Source organism: Hetaerina americana, unplaced genomic scaffold (genome assembly GCF_022747635.1).
Source record: "Hetaerina americana unplaced genomic scaffold, ioHetAmer1.1.p SCAF_73, whole genome shotgun sequence".
NCBI classification, from domain to species: Eukaryota; Metazoa; Arthropoda; class Insecta; order Odonata; family Calopterygidae; genus Hetaerina; species Hetaerina americana.
The window spans coordinates 2,042,244-2,064,630 of NW_027287350.1; the positions used below are offsets into that span (position 1 = coordinate 2,042,244).

At 35.2% G+C, this 22,387-nt stretch overlaps 2 protein-coding genes across 4 annotated transcripts; one reads left to right on the forward strand and one right to left on the reverse strand.

The window, feature by feature from the left end:
* The first annotated feature begins 212 nt into the window (after positions 1–212).
* Bcs1 (Bcs1 chaperone) lies at positions 213–20,915 on the forward strand. 3 transcript variants are annotated; one of them, XM_071596016.1, is made up of 9 exons: positions 213–642; positions 774–878; positions 1,468–1,607; positions 3,032–3,226; positions 4,020–4,253; positions 4,426–4,543; positions 4,824–5,028; positions 5,362–5,531; positions 19,851–20,915. In XM_071596016.1, the coding sequence occupies exons 1-8, from the start codon at positions 425–427 to the stop codon at positions 5,527–5,529; spliced, it is 1,383 nt and encodes a 460-aa protein (XP_071452117.1). In that variant the 5' UTR covers positions 213–424; the 3' UTR covers positions 5,530–5,531; positions 19,851–20,915. The 3 variants fall into 3 exon arrangements, with proteins under 3 accessions (XP_071452117.1, XP_071452119.1, XP_071452118.1); XM_071596018.1 differs by having other exon boundaries at positions 19,868–20,915; XM_071596017.1 differs by lacking the exon at positions 19,851–20,915 and adding an exon at positions 5,913–7,029 and having other exon boundaries at positions 214–642.
* LOC139697358 (dynein regulatory complex protein 9) lies at positions 11,253–21,682 on the reverse strand. The gene is made up of 6 exons (XM_071596023.1): positions 21,615–21,682; positions 21,045–21,195; positions 20,169–20,258; positions 16,492–16,698; positions 14,532–14,663; positions 11,253–11,471 (listed from the first exon to the last, which is right to left on the reverse strand). The coding sequence occupies exons 1-6, from the start codon at positions 21,680–21,682 to the stop codon at positions 11,253–11,255; spliced, it is 867 nt and encodes a 288-aa protein (XP_071452124.1).
* Between the last annotated feature and the right edge of the window lie 705 nt (positions 21,683–22,387).

Genomic DNA, 22,387 nt, shown 5'->3' on the forward strand with positions numbered 1-22,387 from the left:
GATTTTGAAGTCTTTAATTTTAATATTGCTTAGAAAAGAAATATAAGCATACAAAGGTAATTCTTGAGTTTTAAACAATGAATTTTTATTTGGCATGCAAAAAGTTTGTTTTGTTTATGGCGCCATCTGTATCTTTGTTTTATCAGAATGCTGCAAACGCAGCAGAGGTCTCTGCAGGGTAATAAACATTGCGCTTTGCGTGTAAGCATTGTTATTTGAATGTAATTTTGGAACACTCATTTTCTCTCATGTGCACACCACCTTAGCATATGTAAAAAATGCTAGACAACACTATAAAATAATTTGCTAAGATTTAGTCCCTAAAGCTTGTCGTTTATAGGATGAGCTCTATAGGAAGAATGTGAGAAGGTTGTATCGTTATTCGGTGAAGTTGCATCATCTGTACCATACGTAGTTTTATAAAATGACTGTAACCGAGTATGTTTCGGCATTGTCCGATAATCCATACTTTGGTGCGGGTTTTGGCCTTTTCGGAATCGGGGCTGGGGCTGCGATTCTTCGTAAAGGACTCCAGGGAGGCCTCATCTTATTTCGTCGGCATTTTATGATGACCATGGAAGTTCCTTGTAGGGATAAAAGTTATCAGTGGCTTCTTCATTGGATAACTTTGAAAGGAGCGAGGTTGTACCCCCTTTAGAAACACTTTGTCATCTTCAATTTGCTTTCCATACGTATAGATTTTTATGAGAAAACGGAATAGTAATGTTGACCTACACATCAAATTAATTGATAATATTTTTCCTGTCATGTAGGCAAACGCAGCATTTGAGTGTTGAAACGAGCATGCTACAAAAAGATACCGGGCATGTTTTCGCCAAATACGATTTTATACCTAGTATTGGCACGCATTTTTTCAGGTGATTATTATTATATTAAGTAGTCGATAAGTGACCTCCGAAGAAAGTGAATGTTTTAATAAATTTTGCGGTATTCTTTTTTCTCAACAAACCAAAATCATTCATGATTTAATCAACGAGAATCTACTATAATCAATGTTGGAAACAATTATTGGGTAATTTTCATGAGCAATTCAAAGCAATCCTTAAAGCAATTCAATATTAATTGTGCATAGTCTAGCATTGAAATAGCTGTATAAACTTGCCTTAAGTGACATTCTGCGTCGACCAGAAAACCAGCAGGTCGACTAGGGAAAACTTGATTCTGATTGTAGAAGCGATCATCTCTGAAATTTGACCCTAGTCTCTCTGATACTAAAAGAGATATACAATGTTGATTTTATATTTGCCTAAGTTTGAAGGTAATTTTTCTGGGCGTTTAACGATTAAATCAAATGGATGCCTAATGCCTTCTTTTCAATATTTTCCAAACATAGAATATGCCAGAGCCATTTCGTGTAGTATGCATCCAGCAAATGCCTTTATCCTAGCCCCTTCTCACTGAATATTCATTTGGCTAAGGTGGGTGGATCTTCATGTTGTCTGCTAGGTATGGAAGCACATGGATTAAGGTTGAAAGGACCAGAGAGCAACACACTCTTGACCTGCACATGGGAGTGCCTTGGGAAACTGTAACTCTGACTGCCTTTGGACGTAACAAGGAGATGTACTTTGATATCTTAGAGGAAGGTAGGTTTCATTGATGGGATTAGCTTTCCCCAGATTTCCAAATAGTCATATTATCAAAAAATGTCCGTGAAAACAACCCAAAGGCCTATTATGAAGATTTTAATGACATTTCTTTGAACTGCTCATTACATTTTTAGTTCATAGTGGCAATGGGAAAAGTCAAAGAGTTTGAGCTCGTCAGCCATTCATTTCACTGATTGCATGAATTTCATTTAATGTCTATTTTTAAAATACTAATACATTTTTTATTAATCTGGTCTGAAACTAATGTGAAAAATAGTATCTTTAATTTGGCATTAAATGCGAAACTATTGGTTCATAACTATGCACTCTGTGATTAAATTGAACTATTATCTTTGAATTAGAATGTTTCACACGAAATAAACTTTTTCAAAATGGGATGCAGGTGCAAAGTAGGAACAAAACGTGAAAAAAATATTTTCATGATAATTTAAATAGGCATGCCTACCTCAGAGAAAGAGTTTCACAAAATCTAATGCTAGAGCCCATATTATCAACTTCAGTGATTTCAACTAGAGTGGCCTTAGTATAAGGGTAAAGTACTTGCAAACTAGACATTAGTTTTGCCACAAAGTCTTTAACCCCACAATTCCTTGGAAACTAATCGATTACAAGTTCATGTTAGCTTATTGTCGAGGATTTTATTGAGTAAAGGTAAACTGGAATGGAAATGAACTTAAGCACTTAGAGTACATGCTCAAAATTGAAATATAAGATGGAAAAAGACTTTGGCATGAGTACTACTGTTTCCTTTAACTTTTATCATCTGTGATCTCTCAATTATAATTTCTCAATTTATATTTAACCTTTTTAGTCCCTAGCAACATGAGTGTAGCAGTAATATATTTCTTTACGTGAAAGGGATATTATAAGGTCTCAAGAAAGATGATTTCAAGAGTAAAACATTTATCCTCATTGTGAATAGTCATTGTTGGCTAACTTAAATCTAGTCAAAACGTGTGAAATAATTTTTGTAGAACTTTATTCATAGAAGGAAATAAATGAATGTGATTTGATAACTGTGCAATTATGATTTAATCTGTTTGTGATTTTATTCTTCATAAACATCCACGTCCACTTCTGACCTTCTGGAGATAGAAATCCTACTCAGCCCTGAAATCTTATATGGTTTATCACAATGCCACCTCAAATGAGTTTTATCATAGTATTGTCCAGCCTTGAATATTCATAGATAATGTTACCAATTCCTGTGTGTCATTGCCCAACGGGTACAACTGCTGGTTTATTTGATCTTTTGCATCCCAATAAACTAACTTTGACTTGTGTATGTGTTTCTCCGGGAAATATTCACCAAGTTTTAACCAAACCCATTCCTGAAATGTGCCCAAGGTAGGAAGATTCTTTTGATCAGCTCAATTTGAAGTGTCCCATATTCATTTCAGCCAGGAATATGGCGTTGATCCAACAAGAAGGGAAGACTGTGATGTACACAGCCATGGGATCTGAGTGGAGGCCTTTTGGGCATCCACGCAAGCGAAGACCTATTGCATCTGTTGTCCTTGATGAAGGTGTGGCCAATAGAATCCTCTCTGATGTTCGAGAGTTCATTGAGAATCCATCATGGTACAGCAATCGGGGTAAGTCTTTTTATTTGAATTGAATGGTTTTCAATTATTGTTAAGTTTGCAATGTGCAATCCACATCCGGCAAACTTGGAAACTTAGTTTGCTCTCTTGTAATAGCTGGTGGAGAAAAAGCTCTGCAACTATCCCCATGCAGTAAAGTAGGTAGAATTTTGATGCATGATAATAGAACACTTATAAAAATATTCAGGTGCTTCTTACTAGATTGTTAAATATAATAAATTCAAATTCTATAGTAGTGACCTAATACATAGCAAATTAGTGGAAATTAAGGCAAATAATAGAATAATAAGAGTTCATTTATTGCTTTGTTTTATGGGGAGCTGTGAAATGATTGCCAGTTGTCAAATTAATATTAAGTTTTTTTGTTTAAACCACATAACAGTGTTAAAGAACTTAAAGTAAGATCCGGGGGTGAGAAAAAAATATATGTTCTCTTAATAAAAATTGCCAAATTGAAAGCAAATGATAAAGCTAATTTGTGATAAGTCAATACTTGTTAGAAATATTAAATAATATTCAACTTAAAATTAGTATAGGATGATTAGGATATGGAATATAAATCAGTGTTACTTGCCAGTTCATTATTTTGTCTCATCATTCTATTATTGGCACAGAAGTATTTTTTCTTCTATTATATTATTCTTCTTCTAAAAGTTGTTTCTTCTACAAAATTAACACTGAAAAACTTTTTTTCTGTTTTGTTAAATATTGATTTTATTGTTTCATTAGTATTTATAAAAAATTATGATAAGGCTCAATGAAGAAATATTTGAAACCATTCCAGGCATACCATACCGCCGTGGTTACCTACTCCATGGACCTCCTGGCTGTGGCAAGTCATCCTTCATCAATGCTCTTGCTGGCGAATTAGGCTTTGGTATTTGTGTGCTTAACCTGAGTGAACGTGGATTAACTGATGACCGCCTGGCACACCTCTTGTCTGTGGCCCCCCTGCCGTCTGTTCTTCTCCTGGAAGATGTTGATGCTGCCTTTGCAAGCAGAACTGAATCCCCCCAAGGTAAAACCATCATAATCACAATGTTTCTGAAAATTCTCTATCATTTCATGTCAGTCAATGAGGTAACTTTTCTCTGCCATAATATATTTATAGATAAGATCTGATGGATTTCATCTGCCATTTTTACCAAGCACAATATACAAAGAGTTTTTTTTTTTATTTCTCCATGAAGCAAAAGCAGCTTATGAAGGACTTAACCGTGTGACATTTAGTGGATTACTGAATTGCCTTGATGGAGTAGCATCCACCGAAGCGAGGATTCTCTTCATGACTACAAACTACCTAGATAGGTGAATATGCTATAATCATTTAATTCAGTAATGCAGAGAAAAAAATCACAAAGAACATACATAGTGCATATCATTGTAAAATTGCTCAGTATAGCAAAGCAAAATACGTTCTGTACAAGTTGCACCTCTGCTTTTATTTTGAAAGACCATGATGAAAAAAAGACAACTTTTAATCAATGGTACTTCATATTCCTAAATATAATCGTTTGACTATTCAATGGTTGTAAGACTGGAGTGTTTGAGTAGTGTAAATATTTTTACTATGAGAACATTTTTTTAGGCTGGACCCTGCTCTGATAAGGCCAGGACGAGTGGATGTGAAAGAGTATATAGGGCAATGTACAAGATATCAAATAGAACGAATGTACCTTCGCTTTTATTACTGGAATTATTCTCTTGAAAATGGAGACAAAATAGCCCTGCCATTAGGAAATGGAGATGTTAATGTGGCCAGCTTGAATGTTGAAGAGCTTAAAAAGCAAGAGGCAAGTTTATAGTATTTACTTGTGGATTATAATAATGTATATTATTGATAATATAAATTAACTAGATAATAATTGTGTTATAATTTAATTAAATAATTTTGAGTGTAATTGTAGCATGAATAAAATATGTGTAATACAGTAGCCACTTATGCCCAAATACAGGAATACTGTAAAAGGCAGAGCTCGTGAACGATACTGTAAAATACTTTTGGGTATAAGGTGGATGCTGTTCATATGTATATTTATGTATAATTATATAATATGTTATATATATTTTTTAGTATGTGCATATGAGTTTTCTGTAATTTTAGATTCCATGTTTCCTAATCTCAGGAGCGGAGGAAAGCAGAGGCAGAGTCTGAGGCAACTAAGTTTGCAGATGCTGTACTGAGCTTTAACAAGGGAGTCAGCCCGGCCCAACTCCAGGGGTACTTCATGTTTCACAAAGAAGGGGGCCCAGAAGTAATTGCCAATGTGGAGAAAATATGGAAACTGGGTTGAAGGTAGGTGATCATTTTGAGTTGAGCAACAAGAGTTGTCATTGTGGAAAGTAGGGAAGCTTCAACTGACCATTACCCACTGCCAATGAAGGATATGTCATCTCAATCGTCCCACATTAACACAATGATTTTATCAGTGATAATGAATCCTGGCAAATCTGGGACTTAGTTTAATGGCCTATTGTGTCCAGCAGTGGAAAAGGCAAGGCTTTGGCGGTCGTCATCACATTAAAACCTTCCACGACCACAGAAGACAGAAGATTGCAACTGTTGGATAAGGGACTTGCAGTTTTAGGATGATGACGAGAGGCTTATCCATATGTAGCACAATATAGGTTCATTGTTTTGTGAACACTGCTGCAATTATTATTAATTTACTTGCAGGAACCTCTTCAGAAAAGTGCTGCACTACAGTTGAGAGAGATGTGGAGGAAGCATTCAGGCGTTATTCTAACATATACATGACATTAACTAAGTCCATCAAGACTCAAGTCTATCAAGCCTCAAGTCCATCAAGCCTCAAGACCATCAAGCCTCTAGACTATCAATCCTCAGAACCATGAAACCTCTAGACTATCAAACCTCAAGACCATCAAGCCTCAAACATATGAAGCATGCCAGTGAAATTTTAAGTTCTAAGCTTAAAGAAAAACAATAATTTTTAGATTCCTGACCTGGATGAACAACTCAATCCCTTCATTGTTTCATTCACTAAGATCAGCTTGGTGTTCACCTGATTATTCTGCCAATTTGTTGCTTCACCCAAGTAGTGCAATTTTTACCAACAAGTGGAATGTTTCATTTTTTTTGACCAAGCGACTGCAGCAGAGCCATTAGTATAGACTGTGATATCATGTGTCAGAGGTCACCAACTTTCTGCAGTCGTTTTGAAAATATAGCACCTGATTCAGAGTATAAAAATTGAAAGAGATGTGGAGAATTAGAAAAGCATTAAATTACAGAAATAGATTCAAGAAAGTGAATGAAATGGGGAAACTGTGAGCAAAATGTTTGGTTGCATTTTCAAAAATCAATCATTGTCATAACTGCAATTTAAAAAAAAAAGAAAACCATAAAATTTTTAATGAAACATGGGGAGCCCCAACTGCCAAAATATGTATATACCGATTTTAAATCAAATCATAATGCTATTGAACCCATGGGTTTAGACGACTGCCGTGATAACAAGCTGTATTACTACTGTGACTTTTTCAATGGACAAATGAAATTCAGAAATTAGTTATAATATAGCGGAAATTTTATGATGAGGAAATAATGACCAACTTCTAGGGATATCCAATTTTCATTAACGTGGTCAACCAGTAATATTTATGGTCAGAAAAAAGGAAGAAAATCATGAGACATGATGGAGCAGTACATGTGCAATCATTTTGCCCAAGTATTATTTCTTCATTCCATTTTCCTTTCCTTGTGGATTAGACTTTAATATAAATACGAGGGTCATCCGGAAAGTAGTACCCGTTCGTGAAATAAAGACACAAAAGTAAATATTAACAAACATAAAAAATTTTATTTGAAAGAGGATACTTTAAACTACTTCTCAACATAATCTCCAAGCAAATTAAGGCATTTGTCATAACGTGTGACAAGTTTCTGTATTCCTGCTGCATAGTCCTTCGCCGCCAGCTCATTGAGATACGCGAGGGACCCATCTTGCACAAATTTTTGCATAATGCAGATGGTGTTTAACAATTTCATGAACAATTGTTCGAGAAACATTGGGAAAATGCTCACAGATGTCATCAATTGTGACGCGCCGATCGTTCCTCACGAATTCGTCAACTGAGCTCACCAGTTGGTCTGTAATGACAGACGGTCTCCTCGAACGCTCATCGTCGTGTGTGTTCCCCCTCCCCATGTTGAAGTTGCGACACCACCGCCGAACAGACGACTCGTCCATTACATTGTCTCCATACACCTCCTTTAATTGGCGATGAATATCACATGGGCGAACGTTTCTTGCATTGAGGAATTTAATCACTGCCCTCACTTCACAACTGGCGGCGTTCTCAATTTTTTTAAACATTGTAAACAATCACAGAAACAACACAGGCAATGCTAGCGTCACGCAACTTGGCTCAGAGAAGGCAGACAAGCCACTGAAGCTATCTGACCTCATCCAGCGGCTACTCGCGTCGTCAGCACTTCATGCGGCACGAACGGGTACTACTTTCCGGATGACCCTCGTACCTTGGACATCAAATTTGAAGAATCATTCATATATCCAGGTTTTCAAGGTTGGAAAGTGCTATCACCTAAAATTATTGGTATTTCACAAGCGTTGCATCATTGTGGCCAATGCTGACAGTTTTGTTTCAGTTAAAGACGTTTTTCCTTAAATACTTGATTTTTAAATGAAAAGTTATTTTCGAGTCATTTAAAAATAGAGATATATCTAAAATTTATTCTTAGAGTTTTACTGGAAAGGTAATGAATGCTTTTTGGAAGAGCCGTTATGTCATTTCCTTCTGATTGATACCATCAAGGTGTCATTTGTTCCTAATACATACCATCTAGAGGTAGAAGTCTGACTACCATTATCTTCTTGATTGAAGAGGTTAGTGATATTCTATACCTTTTTGATCAGTTGTAGCAAATTACCATCAAAGTCATAATCTAGTTACCTTGGTATATGTTACGTGTCCTAAACCATGTATAAACCTTGTTAACCAACAAGTGTCTGTTGATTTTCACTGTTTCCCCACATTTGTGCATTAACTTGTTGCTATTACCATGCTTAACTGGTTATTGTTACAAATATGTTATGAGCAGAAAATATTTTTTTAGAATTTAATATAGTTTGTTTTTTTTAGTATTAATATTCTACAAATATTTGTGCCCCATAAAACATTCTAAAATTCCATCAAGAATTATTAATTATTTCCTTTTACAATGTAATATTTGTTACAAAGAAATAAATGGAAAGTCATATTGTTACATTTTAATATTTAACCACAGATTAAGTCAGTTCTATTGAATTCAAATTTACTTATAACTGACTCCCTATAATTGGTTACCCAGAAGTATAGCAAATTATTAGTCTTTGCCCTAATTGAGCCCTGTTCACATACACTTGGAGACCTATTCGCATTTGGAAAAATATTTGTAGATCATGATATTTTATAACCTCTGCTTCATTTTTCAATCTATTGTTCATATTTATTTATTTAAGATCTTCAATGAGGCCAGATTGAGACTGTGTAGTCCCTTCTTTCACCTAAACCTGATTCATAGTTCATAGATGAAGACATGCTGGAGCATGAGAACATGAAAGCATTCAGCATGCACTGTGATTTTTTTCAGGTTAGAATTTATGAAAATTCTTGGATCAGACTGAAAAGATCAAATTATTTTGATGTTAGCACCAAATACAAAGAAAATTGGATTGTTTTATTAAAAGATTAGTAGCTAAACATGTATCATTTATTCATCGTAGAATCGCAGAAATTCATCATCACTTGTTAATTTACAACTTCAAGTTCAAGTGCAGTTATTGTGACAATCTTATCTCTTAAGATTACATGAATTTATTATCATTTTAACTTTTTGTGTGATGCTTATTATGTGTTATTATTTTGATATTATCAAAATTTGTACCAGAAGCAACCATTTTCTGTGCCTAAATGACACTCTCAGACTACTTAAGGATGAATGTCTGTAGGCTCCAAGTTTAACGGGAAAAATACAATCGATATATTAGCAGAGTGGCAACATCCCTGTTACCCCAACTCGTATTAAGTTTCACAGCAGCGCCACATTTAAGATGTAATTAATCGATAATTTATGGTTTATTTGTGAATATTTTAGATTTCACTTTCAACAAAATGTTAATCACTCAATATAGTGATGCTATCAAAATTGGTAATAAAGACAGCAATTTTCTATGCCTGATGCAGGAAAATATACTCCATAGTAAGTATTTCTCCAAAGAATCAGCTTGGTCAAAGTTATCTCCGTATGCTCCTGGGCCATAAGGTGCGGGCTGATTGTACAGCACATTTTGGAGACAAAAGTGCACCTTATGGGCAAGGAAATTTGGTACTTGGTAACAATTAGAAATTTTACATTCATGGTTAAAAACAATCTTTATGGAGTTAACTTGACAGTACGTGAAAATTATGTAATCAAAGATCCAAGGCATATTAGCAATAGATGGATAAAATTTGATCACATGAATAGGATTAAATTAATTTAAACATTAGGAAACATTTGAATTGACAAATTCAAAATACAAATGGCATAACTAAATTTGATAATTCCCACATTTAACTGTCACTTTATATTTTTCGGATATGGTTCGTAGAAAACCAAAAGGCTTCACTCATAAATGATATTTATTATAAGCCATGTTACTGAAAAGACCTCCGGCATTAATGCATGTACTTGTTTTTACAGTTTTGTTAAAGATACCTTTTTTATACCTGAATCTCTTTTTCATCTCTGTCAACATATACTGACAGAGTTACACTTTTCAGTTGCATTTTTGTTGTTCACCTGTGATGAAATCAAGTGAAATAATTGTATCTAAATTGATATTAGTGAAAAACTAGGTAGTCACTCTAATGTTCAGCCTTTTATGGGCGTACAGTGGCATAACATGGAAGTCTATCTTGAATAAATTTGTAGAGTATTCACCAGACAGATAAAAGGGGATAAAACCACAGTTGTAAATCCAAAGATTGGTTTGATAGGTGATGGTAAGGCTCACCTAGTACTAAGCGAAGCAGTATGTGAACTTCATCGGTGAGGATGGGGGGCCAGTTTCTTTCCCTGAACCTCCTATGGTTTCCCAGGACTGGTACCCAAAAAATGGCACAGCTTGGGTGAAGCTGAGGATGCCTAGAAGCATCGCACGGAATCAAACCGAGGCCAGTCAGTAGTCCAGCACTCTGCATGCTGGACTACCACATTCCATTAATGTAGGAAAATTGAAGAGTGGTTTTATTTGTTTTCTTGGAAAGGCAGGGAACATTGAATTATGCTCATGACTCAGCATAAATTATTGGGACCAACAGTATATCAGCAGATTATGCCAATGGAATGAAATAAGAGATTCCAGTAATATTAGTTTTAAATATTTGTATCTTACTGCACACAATTTATAACAGTGATAACACTAAAGTTTAGCACGCTAACAATTGTGATTGGGAACTCTTACTGTCATCTGACATTTACTTTATGGACCCTTCAAAATCTTCTCTACCTTGCATTTTAGGTTTTTTGTCCTAAGATCCTCTTGTTGTGTGCTCTCAAGATGACTGTAAGCTATGGCATTCATGAAAGATAATTCATGCCAATGCAGTTTTAAAGGCAAAACAAGCCAATTGACCTGACGGTTGTTTAGATAGGTGAGGATAGAGCTTACAACATATAAAGCTTTATGACGGTTGAAATTCACACATCATAAAATGAAAAGCGGTCCCTTTCTCTATGTTTCATGTGGTTTCACAGAAAGAAATAGTATGTACCTTAAAAATCACATTTTGGGGAGAGCTGGGAGTGTCCAATGTCATCAGGAATCAAACCTATATCCTCTGATCAGCAGCTGAATCCCTACCCCCTATAAACCACCACACTCACACACCACTAAACGTAAACAGTTACTCCATACAAGCTACCTAAACATGTCATGTTTTCAGCACTTGAAGCCATTAGCCACATGTGGATGGATGGTTCCCATGTGGATGCATGCTTCCTCCCCCTTTACTTGCCCTTCCCCTTCTTCTGCTTGGCACTCTCCTTTCCGCCTGCTGCCTTCTTGCGACGTCGGAACTGCCCAAGGCACCGCCGAACCATGAGACCTCGCCACCATGCCTGGAGGCGCACCGCACAATCATGCTCAAACTTTTCATGAGCCTCACGCCTCTTGCGCTCTGCTTTCATTGCCAGGAACTCATCCATCTCCCCTTGGCGCAAGTTGAACTGATTGGAAGCACACGGAGATCATTAGTATTAATCCCCTTACATCCACCCTAAACAACTGGTTGGTTGTGAGAGGTAAGGATAGACCTTACCTTGAGCTAAAGCTCCTTCAAATGAAACTCTGACCAAGCTATCGCACTAGAAGTCTTTAGTCTAAATGTAGGCCCCAAACGATCCAACTTCAAAAATTGATTTACAGGGATCAAGTTTTCAATGGTCCAAGATTTTCATGAGAATAATTTCTACCTAGGTCACTTAAAGCAATTAAGGAACATGCATAATACTAATACCATTCGCACATACTTTCATATTTGTACATTAAAACTTTTAAAGTTTTCTTCGAGCAATATAGAACTTCATGGAGAGTGAACAATTTAAGACATTTTAAGTTTGTGCCTACCATAAAATTGCAGGATAATATACCACTGCGAACAATCAATTAAAAATTAGCATATTTTAGATGTTACCTGACATAAACAAACACCGTAAGGATTTGAAAAGAACCAACATTTCCTGCCATTCCAACAGTTGCATATGACTGCTTATGGTTGCCCAAACTTGAGCAAATTCTATTCAATAGCATTATGCATCCAAGAAATTTTTTAGCCGCATTCTGAATGAGAAACTACATGGAAAATGAACCATCCAAGTCAATTCAAGTTGAATATGGTCATGTCAATGAAGTCAGTTATATAGGAGTTTCTTTTCATAGATTTCTGGGGTAAATTTGGAGGCCAATTTGAACCTGCAAAGAGAGACTTAAGTCTTAGAGCATTTGAAAGCCTTGCACACCTTTACCTATACCAACTGCATACTTTCCATGTCCTCGCACTGCGTCTTCCACCATGCTTCTTTTGCCATATTTGTTAACATATCAATTTATGACTCTTTGTACTTCCCTCTACCTAACTTTGTATTTACATTCTTCCATTTTCTTCCCTCATCCATCTGTGATTTCACCCGTGATCCATGGTTTCCTTGTCCTTTTCCTATTAACAGTTCCAATAGTCTCTTTTATGGCTTTCGATATTCCTTTTTTGATGAATTTCCAGTTTTCCTCAATAGTACTCTGCTCCTTTCCCTGACCCATGATTTTCTCTGCAGCCCACTGATACTCCTTCCTTGTCAATCCAGTTAATTCTAATACATTCCATTTCCTAACAAGCCTCTCCAGCCAGATCTTTTTGAATCAGATGCTACACTTCATAACAACTAAATTGTGATCAGAGTCTGCATTCACTCTTGGGAAACTACAAATAAATCACGCTGTTCCTAAATCTGTGTCTAACCCTATTATATTCTAAGATACCTTTCAGAGTAACCCAGCATTTTCCATGTATACTTGCGTCTTTTGTAGTGTCTAAACTAAGTGTTGGTGATGAATAATCCCTTTCTCATGCAGAATTCAATTGCTTTCTCCCTGTGATCATTCCACCTACCTAAACTGTAATAGCCTACCTCATAACCATCTTTTCCTTCACCTGCTGTTGCATCTTAATCCCCCATCACTATAAAATGCTTCCCTTCAGGAACATCCACGATTATATCCTCTGACTGATCATATATCCTATCGACCTCTTCCTCCTTATAGTTACTCGGTGGCATGTGTACCTGAACAATGACCAAGTTTGTCGGTTCTGCTTTTATCTCTACTAGTAATATTCTATCCGTTGCTTGTTCTATGTTGACTACGCTTCTTCCTACTTCTTTATTCAATATTATGACAACCCCTTGTTGGCTTTTGTCCCCGTCACTGTATATTATTCTATAATTATCACTCCAGTAATCTCCGCTATCCTTCCATCTCACCTCGCATAGACCTAAAATATCTATATTTCCCCTTTCCATCTCTCGCTTAACATTCTCCAATTTCCCTGTCCTCATCATTGTCCTAACATTCCACGTACCTATTCTAACTAATTTGGTCTTCTTCTCCTGCGTCTTCTGTCATGCTGGTGCTGGTTTTCCCTTGCAAGGGTTTAGAGGGATGACGACCACAGAAGCCTTGCCTCCCCCGCTGCCAGGCATGACCCACAGTCGATTGGGCCGAGCTCCATAGTTGCCAGGATTCATATTCTTTGTAATGTCCATCATATTAATCTTAGGAATAATAATTGAGGTGGTTTCCTGTTGCCTTCCTCAATAGTGTTTTTAATGTGACACCATCACTCAATGGTCAGATGCCTTTGCAGCCACCTCACTGAGGAACAGACGCTGAGTGGACTACCTTTTGTCTGGTTCCTAACCTTCAACCTCTCTAGTATGGGTGACCTTATCCGGAGCAATTATCATTGCTCCAGCCAGCACAGCTCTAGGGGTCATTGGAATGTACAAGCCTTTCGATCTAGTAACAGTTGTAGTCCATGGGAGGGTACAAACATTTATTATGGTATAATTATCTGAAGGGTCTTTACATCTCTCCATGGAAATATTGTAGTTGCAAAAAAGACCTGCCAGCATTTTTTGTGGTAAATATTATAACTATTTCTTCCAAACCAATCTACACAAATTTGCAACAAGATATCTACCAAGTATTTAAATGTTATCCATATTGCTCTATTCTAAAAATAACGTATAGGCTTTTCCAGTGATTTCTAATCTTCAAAAGTTAAGTAAACTATCATCCAAACACACTAAAACAATTAAACTGGGATTCCTTGAATTGTGTCTGAGATCGTATAACAAACTGTCACCAAATATTAAATGCATCAATCGTATGTACTTAGCTTTAAATTAACATTGAAAAATTCTTTAATCAATAAATTACCAGCATCTAATCCAATTACTAGTATATTTGTAATTTTCAAAATAGTAATATAGGGAACAGGCTTGATGTTTGGGCATTAAGGTTAAATCAAATTGGTAGCTAAGGTTACCTTTTTGTGGAATTACTCTTCATTATATTGCTATAAAATACTCTAGCATGGCCAGCTAGATACCATAATTTAATGTACAATTTTTCCATTATAGATTCTAAGTTAAAAGGTAAAATAGCCAACAACTGCTGATACCCTTTATTTTACTATTTAGGACAATAATTACATAATAGGGATACAATACCTCTTTTTCCAATTCCCTGTATGTTTTTGATTGAACTTCTTTTGCAGCCTTCAAATCAGCAATAGTTGCCTCGATGGCCTCCAAATCTCTCTCATATTGTTCTTTCCACCGTGCTATTTGCTCAGTTAGATCCTGTACAGCAGGAAGATGGAACTGTAATAATTCTTTTAAAATACCTTAAGAAGAAGCAATTGTCATATAAATAATTGCATTGATATCTAAAGACAAAAGGAGGAATGATATTCATAGTTAAATCCATTTGAAGGAAACAAAATATGGGGAGAAGGAAGTATGTGGAACTGATGAAAAATGTGAAAGGTAATAGACAATGATTCCAAATGTCAAGAGCTAAATGGTACATCTAATTGAAAGAGAGGAAAGAAGAAGCATGAGTAAATAGAAATAGCATTGGTATAAGAGAAATCAAGCTGAACAGAGAAACAACTAATATCCTCCATTTCCAAGTTTATATTGCATTTAAAGTAGGAAATTGAGGAGATCTGAAGGTATTCTTAATGCAACAGGTATTGAAGGGTAACTAAGGCATTAAAATCTATTAGGATATTGCTAAAACTTGAGTATGCAGAAGGAAGATGATCTGCTACATGAGGAAAAAGTATTGTTGGTATTCTACAATTTGAGGTAGGTTTAGGACCAACATGGACTACACAAGTGTAACTGTACTACGATACTTTCTTTACCTCTCCTAACAAACTCCAACATTACAATAAGCCCCTCTATAATTCTGCACATTTCTCCCCTCTTCGTTCAATCCTATATACTTGTCTTATTTTTACCCCTTTCGTGCTTTCCTGACATTCTCCCCTCCGTTACTGTCTTCAACATCCCATTGCTAATCAAAACACTCTGCATCCACCCTCCCAGCCTCAAATGGATCTCTGCCAACAAACTCCTCCCTCACCATGCCTAGAACTTCCTCATTTGTTTTCCTTTCTGTCCACTTCACCTTTTCCATCCTTCTCCACGCCCACATTTCAGAAGCTTCCAATCTATGCCTATCATCTTGTTCCAATTACCATGTTCCTGCATCATAAAAAACCGTGGCACATGTCAACATTTTGACAAGCCTTTTTTTTCATACTCGCTCCAAATTCCTTTTTTCAATTCCCTTCTCCTTTTGGAAGGTTCTTTGCTTCGTGCAATTCTTCTTATTATGTCCCTACTATGTTGACCATTTTGTACCAAGTACTTCCAAGGTAGGTAAACTGCTCCACCTACTCTAGTCTTTATCCTCCTATTTCAATGCTCAAATTAGCTTCCTCTTTCTGGTAAATCTCATAATATTGTTTCATTAATACTTACTGATTCTCATCCCATATATATCACATTGACCCATATGGGTTGCAAAATTTTGTTGAGAAAATACAGATGCCCAGCCCAGAATGTGTGAATTTCACAGGCCATTGCATATTGTGCAAAGGGAAATCTACTTTCCTATTGAATCAACCATAGAGTTGATGACTATGGAGTAAAATCAAATAATATGAATAATTAAGCAAACAAAATACATCAAGTTTGATAATCATGCCTGGAAATGTTTAAATTAGTAACCAGTCTCAGTATTAAATTTGCTGAAAAATGATAAAGTCACTTTCATGCTTTTAAATTCGGACTAATTCTGCAGTAAGGCCTTTGTTAGGTTCCTGTAAGTCACTTCAAATGAAGTTATTGAATATATGATCAGTTTTCCTTAAATTATGCATTCATTTTGTTACCACAAAGCCAATGAAATCTTCTAAAAGCTCTTGAGAACTGAGCCATATTCTTTGAATTGAAGAAGGTGATGGATAAAAATATTTACTGATAGGATAACACTCCCACAGGTAAAATAAAATATATTTGGCTAATATTTGCATCTATCTAATTCAATTCTCCAAATTCCACATAAGTTGATGATGAAAGATGGATCATTTTATGGGACAACCTATTTTATACTTACATTGCAGGCGAGTGTAAGATATTTTGTCAGTGATTCATTAGTGGTCTCTTCATCCTCCAAATCCCTTGCTAGCCTTTTTAGTTTTTCATTCTGATCATTAAGGCCATTTGAAAGTCGCATGAGTAGTTGCTCTTGAGTTGATTTTTCCCAGTGTTTGACATAATTCTTTATAACTTTTTCAATTTCTTTTTCATCATTTATCTCATCCTGTAAAGACATTCCAAACTTATTACATAAATCAATTGATACTATCTTTATTAATATGGGTGTCATTTATTCATGTAATTCATTACAATGTTGCTAAGATCTCATTGAAGGTGGATCCCCCCATACAGCTTGCATAATAAATGGAAAATGTATTCAGTAGAAATATAATAAACTTGTAAAAATTAATCCACCACAGTAATCATAAATCAAATAAATAGATATATCAGACAATTAGAATCACATAAAAGTGTTAAATACTGTGTAAACAGCTTTACCTTATGTTTTTATCTCTCCTATTGCTTTATATGTTACTCTCAATGCCCATTTATAAAAAAAGATGAAAGATTATTATGGTGTTATAGACGTAATGATCAGAGAATAGGAGGCAAATAACAGATTATGAGAAAACATAGAAGGTGAATATTGAAAAAGTTGTAAGACAAAGTTGCTGCATGTCATCGGTACTTTTTAGTATATGGGCTGACTAATCTTTTGGGGAAAAGCATTAGTAAAATCAAAATGAGTTATCATTGGAGGAAGAAAAGTTATTATTACCATTAAGTGCAGTCAACTAATCAAAATAAGTTCTTGGATCCACTACCTAAGCATTGCTACATTTTTATGCTCCATCTAACCAACACTAAATAATTGCTCTAAAACCTGGTTTACAAGAAACTGTTCTTCAACTATATGTAGATGCTTCCAGCCTCAATTCTATTCAGCATGGCTATTCTTGTCCTACAATATTTCCACTATCAGGTTTCATTGCTTGATTGCCACTATAAGGGGCTTGCATTTCCTCTCTCCTGCCTTCTTGAATTTCTCTCCACAACCTTATCTCCTCTCCTGCTCCATGACCATGCCTAGCACTTCCTCATTTGTTTTCATTTCTGTTCATTTTATTTTTTCCATTCCTCTCCGCACTCATTTCAGAGTCAACAATCTATGCTTATAAGCCTGCCCCAACAACTAATTTTCTAAACCACAAAAAACTATGCTATGTATCAAATTGTTTGCTAATTTTTTCTTTACATTCTATCTTAGGTCCTTGTCATCAACTCTCTGGTCTTTGAGAAAACTTTTTTGCTAAATAAAACTATTCTTTTTGCGTCCCTTATCTGTACGTGAAATCAAACATATGATCTCATAGTCCTTACAGACTGCCTTTCCCTTTTAATGGGATGGGAAATAATCTAATCTAATGAAGTTCTTGGGCCAATTTTCTCTCTCATAATTACTTTGAAAGAGTCTGTAAAAACTTTCCTTCCATGTTTTTCTAAACCCTTGAGTCATTCTGCATGGTTATAATCTATCCCCACAGCCATGTTCCATTTTATTTAATTAATAGCTTCCTCTGTCTTGCTATAAAGTATGCATGGACTGAAACTAACTTCTTGAAAAACCATTGAAAGGAATAAATATGTCAATGTCCATAGAGTGACCACTGAGATAAAAAAAGGAATCATAAATGATAATGGAAAGAGTAGCATCAGTAGAATGTAAAATTTGAATGAAAATTAACATAGATAAAACAGGATTTGTAAAGCAGTTAGAGGGGTAAAAATTTAATTTGGAGAAAATGTGAGAAAATTTTGAAATATTTTAGCAACCTAGTAATCGTCAAAAAGCACCTCTTATTTTGGCATGATAGGTATATTATTTTCAGAGATACTTCAATGATCAATGGTTGTGAAGTTGGGAAGATGAGGGGTGGATGGAGTGATAGGAGACGATTAATGTTGATCCTTCATTACCTTACACCACTCTGATACAGTGAATGTGCCACCAACATCCAGCTGGTCCTGCGGATGCCAATTGCGATAGGATTCTCTAGCAAGTGATTGAGGCCCATGAGTTACTATTTCCCTGTTAAATTCTCTTCCTCTCTCATCTTCCCCACTTCACCATCATTGACATTGAAATTAATCAAAATTTAAGAGTACATAGGAAGTTTAATTATCTGAAATGGCAACTGCACAGAGGAAATACAAAGTAGGATAGACCAAGGAAAAGTGACTTTGGGAATGTTTCAGGGGTTGCTTTGAGTGAGTCAAGTGCCACTGGGATTGTGGAAGAGGTTTGTGAAATGCTTTTCTTTAGTTTGATTTTACATGTGGCCGAGATATAGACATTGGAATCAATGAATAGAAGTGCCTTCAAATTTGTAAATGCGGTTATAGAGAAAAATAGAGAAAGTTAAATGAATGAATTTATCTTATTTCATATGTCAACTATTAACAATATATATATATATATATATATATATATATATATATATATATATATATATATATATATATATATATATATTTATATATATATATATATATATATTATAAGGAAGCTTGTCTCAATCACTTCCACCGAAATATTAAAAATGGTCTACTTTGCAATAATTCAAACCCATTTTCTATTGGATGATTTTCTGGGGGAACTCCTGCCAAGTCCTCTTCCCAAAAAAATCATTGAAGACCATTATGAAAGAATCCATTAGATACCTTGGGAAACCAACATTCAAATCTTCACTTAAAACTCTTAAAATCAAAGTGTACTTTCTTTACCTTGCATTTATATTTGACAGAGTTACATTTTTGTGAAGAGTAATTCATCTTTGTTCCCAAGTAACTCAACAATACATCAGTACTTCACACATTACAAAGCAAATATGCATCTTCTCTGCTATGGTTTGACTACTGTAAAGCATTGACCATACAATTCTGCCTTCCACATCTGCTGTGAGTTGCCACAAGATATTAAGTTAACTTTATCTCCCATTACATTCAAGTATAAACTGAAAGACGCTATATGCCCATGTACATATGTTTATTTTTGTGTATGTGTGAATAAATATTTATACTAATTGACAAGTTCCATGTCATGTGTGACTGAACAATAGATTATTATTGTTATAACAAGCACAGTAAGTCCTATAAATATGGACATTAATAAAGCAAAAACAGTGTATTCGACTCAGAAAAAATTTTACAATCAGTCATTTATCAAATCAGTGAGCATGATTCCATTCATTCCTTTCAATAAATCATAAATTTAGTTTTGAAAGATGAGGGTAGAAAATACCCCAAAAAGAAGAAGCCTTAAGGCATTTATATGGTGCATATTAATTAATGGGCAAATTGCTTTCCCCACACCAGTATCTCTGTCTCCACAGAGTTCCAGGGAGCAGAAATTTGCAACTCTTGGATAGCTGGATTGAGTTTACCAGAGGCATCACCAAGAATTTCAACCAAATACCCAGAAGTCTGCAGCCAAATGCTCCTTGCACTTGGCTAACATAGTTTCCTATGTATAAGAATTAGGATTAAAAATACTCTATTTGTGTACAAACACTTAGAGGCTGCACATCCTTGTTAATTAAGTAATTAATTTGTAAATAAAGCAATTTATATTATTAGAAAGCATAAACACCTTGCCAAAATCACTGTTCATAGACTTCAAAACAGCATACTCACCTTTATCTTGCATATCAGATCTGATTTCTCTTGAAGAATCCTTTCTGAGGTCATTTTTTCTTCAGCTATCACTTTCTGTATTTTCTTAAGCTGTGAAGAAGAATCATAATTTTCAGTCATAATATTCACGCAAGGCAATGATATGGACAGTTTACAGAAGAAAAGTGAAATGGGTGCACTGAACACATTGGTGAAAATGTATCAGGAAATAAAAAGGGAAAAACCATTACCACTAAGATAAGACTTGGAAATTTTTAATTGACATAAGAAAGATTAGAGAGATGGAAAGAAAATAGAAGATCTATGTGGTAAGGATATTTAAACAGCTAGTGTGGACATAGATAGAGAATATGATGTTGATAAGGATAGCTTAGGTTCAGGCATACTAATTCGTAAGATAAATAGAGCATTAAGGGAATTAAACTCAAATAAGGGCATGGGGATCAGAACATCTGCTTTGATCAACTTAGGGGTTTTGGAAAATGCAGAAGGTAGAATTAATATGGTATAATTTATAGAATTTGTGAGCATGGAATTTGGCATGATAATTTTGTCAGTTAATGTTAGTCCCAATTCCAAAGAGGGGAAAGCTTGTTTTCAAATAGAGTTGTCTGTAGCTTTTAAATCTTGTATCCTTTGTCTAAAAGCAAAAACCTCTGCCCCCTCTGCTGTCTCTATACTTGGTATTTGATGGTTTCTCTTATAAGCTATGAAACCAACCTTTTTTCATTTGGATACTGTGCTTGGTTTATGTACTTCCCTTCCAGTCATAGAAAGGTGTTTTTGAAAATACCTGAGGCATATAGTGAGGAACAGCTCATCTAAGGACTTTTTGTTAAATAAAGACTTAAAACCATACTAATATGAATTACATACCATTTCTTGGTTATGCTTTTCCATATTCACCAAGTTTTCATCGTCTTCTTGCAAATTTTCCAAGTAGTTCACAGCACGTTGAAGAAAAACAAAAGATCCCTCATTAACAACCTCATGAAGTGCACCGCTGAGTGTGCCCTCAATGAATGTTCTGAAATTAAAATGAACAGGAATGAGAGAGAATGTATTTGCTGAGGAGAATCTCAAAAAGTCTTTGTAATTTGAATCGAATGGCTGCAATTTGATAATACCAATAATACCTATGTCAATGTACTTCAGAAATACTATTAAAGATACATGCATATCCACCACCCATTTCCCTTTCAAGGTAGTCTTGAGTACAAAAAAGTCTAGCTATAATTTATTTCAGAATTTTCACTTCCATTAATTAATTTTTTCCATACTCGCCCTATTTGCATACTATGTCTGCCTCCTTTATATACTACATACATGCTGTTCTGTTCCTGAGACTACTAATATCCTTGACTTAAGATTCTGTTTGACTGCATTCACTGATAAATATTTCTGTCTACTCATTCCTATCTAAGTATTTACTCTTGTCTCATATACCTGTTTGGTGATTCAACTGTAATGCTTTCTTTTAACATGACCAAGCCAGCATAGCGCTCTTCATTCATATATGTCAATTATAAGTGCATCCAAGTCACATTCTTTTATGACCCACTAATTTCTTGTTGATTTTCTCATATGAGTATACAGTGTTATCAGGTACTCTTACCAATTGCATTTAGTCGAAATTTATGATTATCCTGGAATTCTCAAGATGCCTTAGTTTCCACTCAATTTATTTATTTATTGCTTTATTCACCATAGGCCAGTTTAGCACGGTTTTGCCGTAAAACAAAAAAAAGGACATCAATTATGTTTGTGTAAATCACATGAAAAAAATGGTTATTTACATTACATAGGGATATTTATAAAACAATGTTTCAGACAGCTTACATTACTTACATTCAGACAGTTTAATAAGCAAGTATGCATTAAGGTTTTGTTTGAAAATGTTTGAAGGAGATACTTTCAAATCTTGAGGGAGCAGGTTAAAAAAATGAGGTTCCTTGGTGGTATGGTTCCTCATCACTCAAATTAGACCATCTTGACTCCATGTGTACATCAAGTTTTTTATTACATGTATTATGATGATGGATATTTAATTTTTGTTTGTATATATATGACGTTGTTCTTAGCAAATAAGATTAGATTGTATACATAAGGAGTAGCCACAGACATAATTTGCAGTTCATGAAAATGAGACCAGCGGAATTGCCTGAAAGGTAAGTTTAAGATGGCTCTTATGGCCTATTTCTGCACTTCAAAAATCCTTT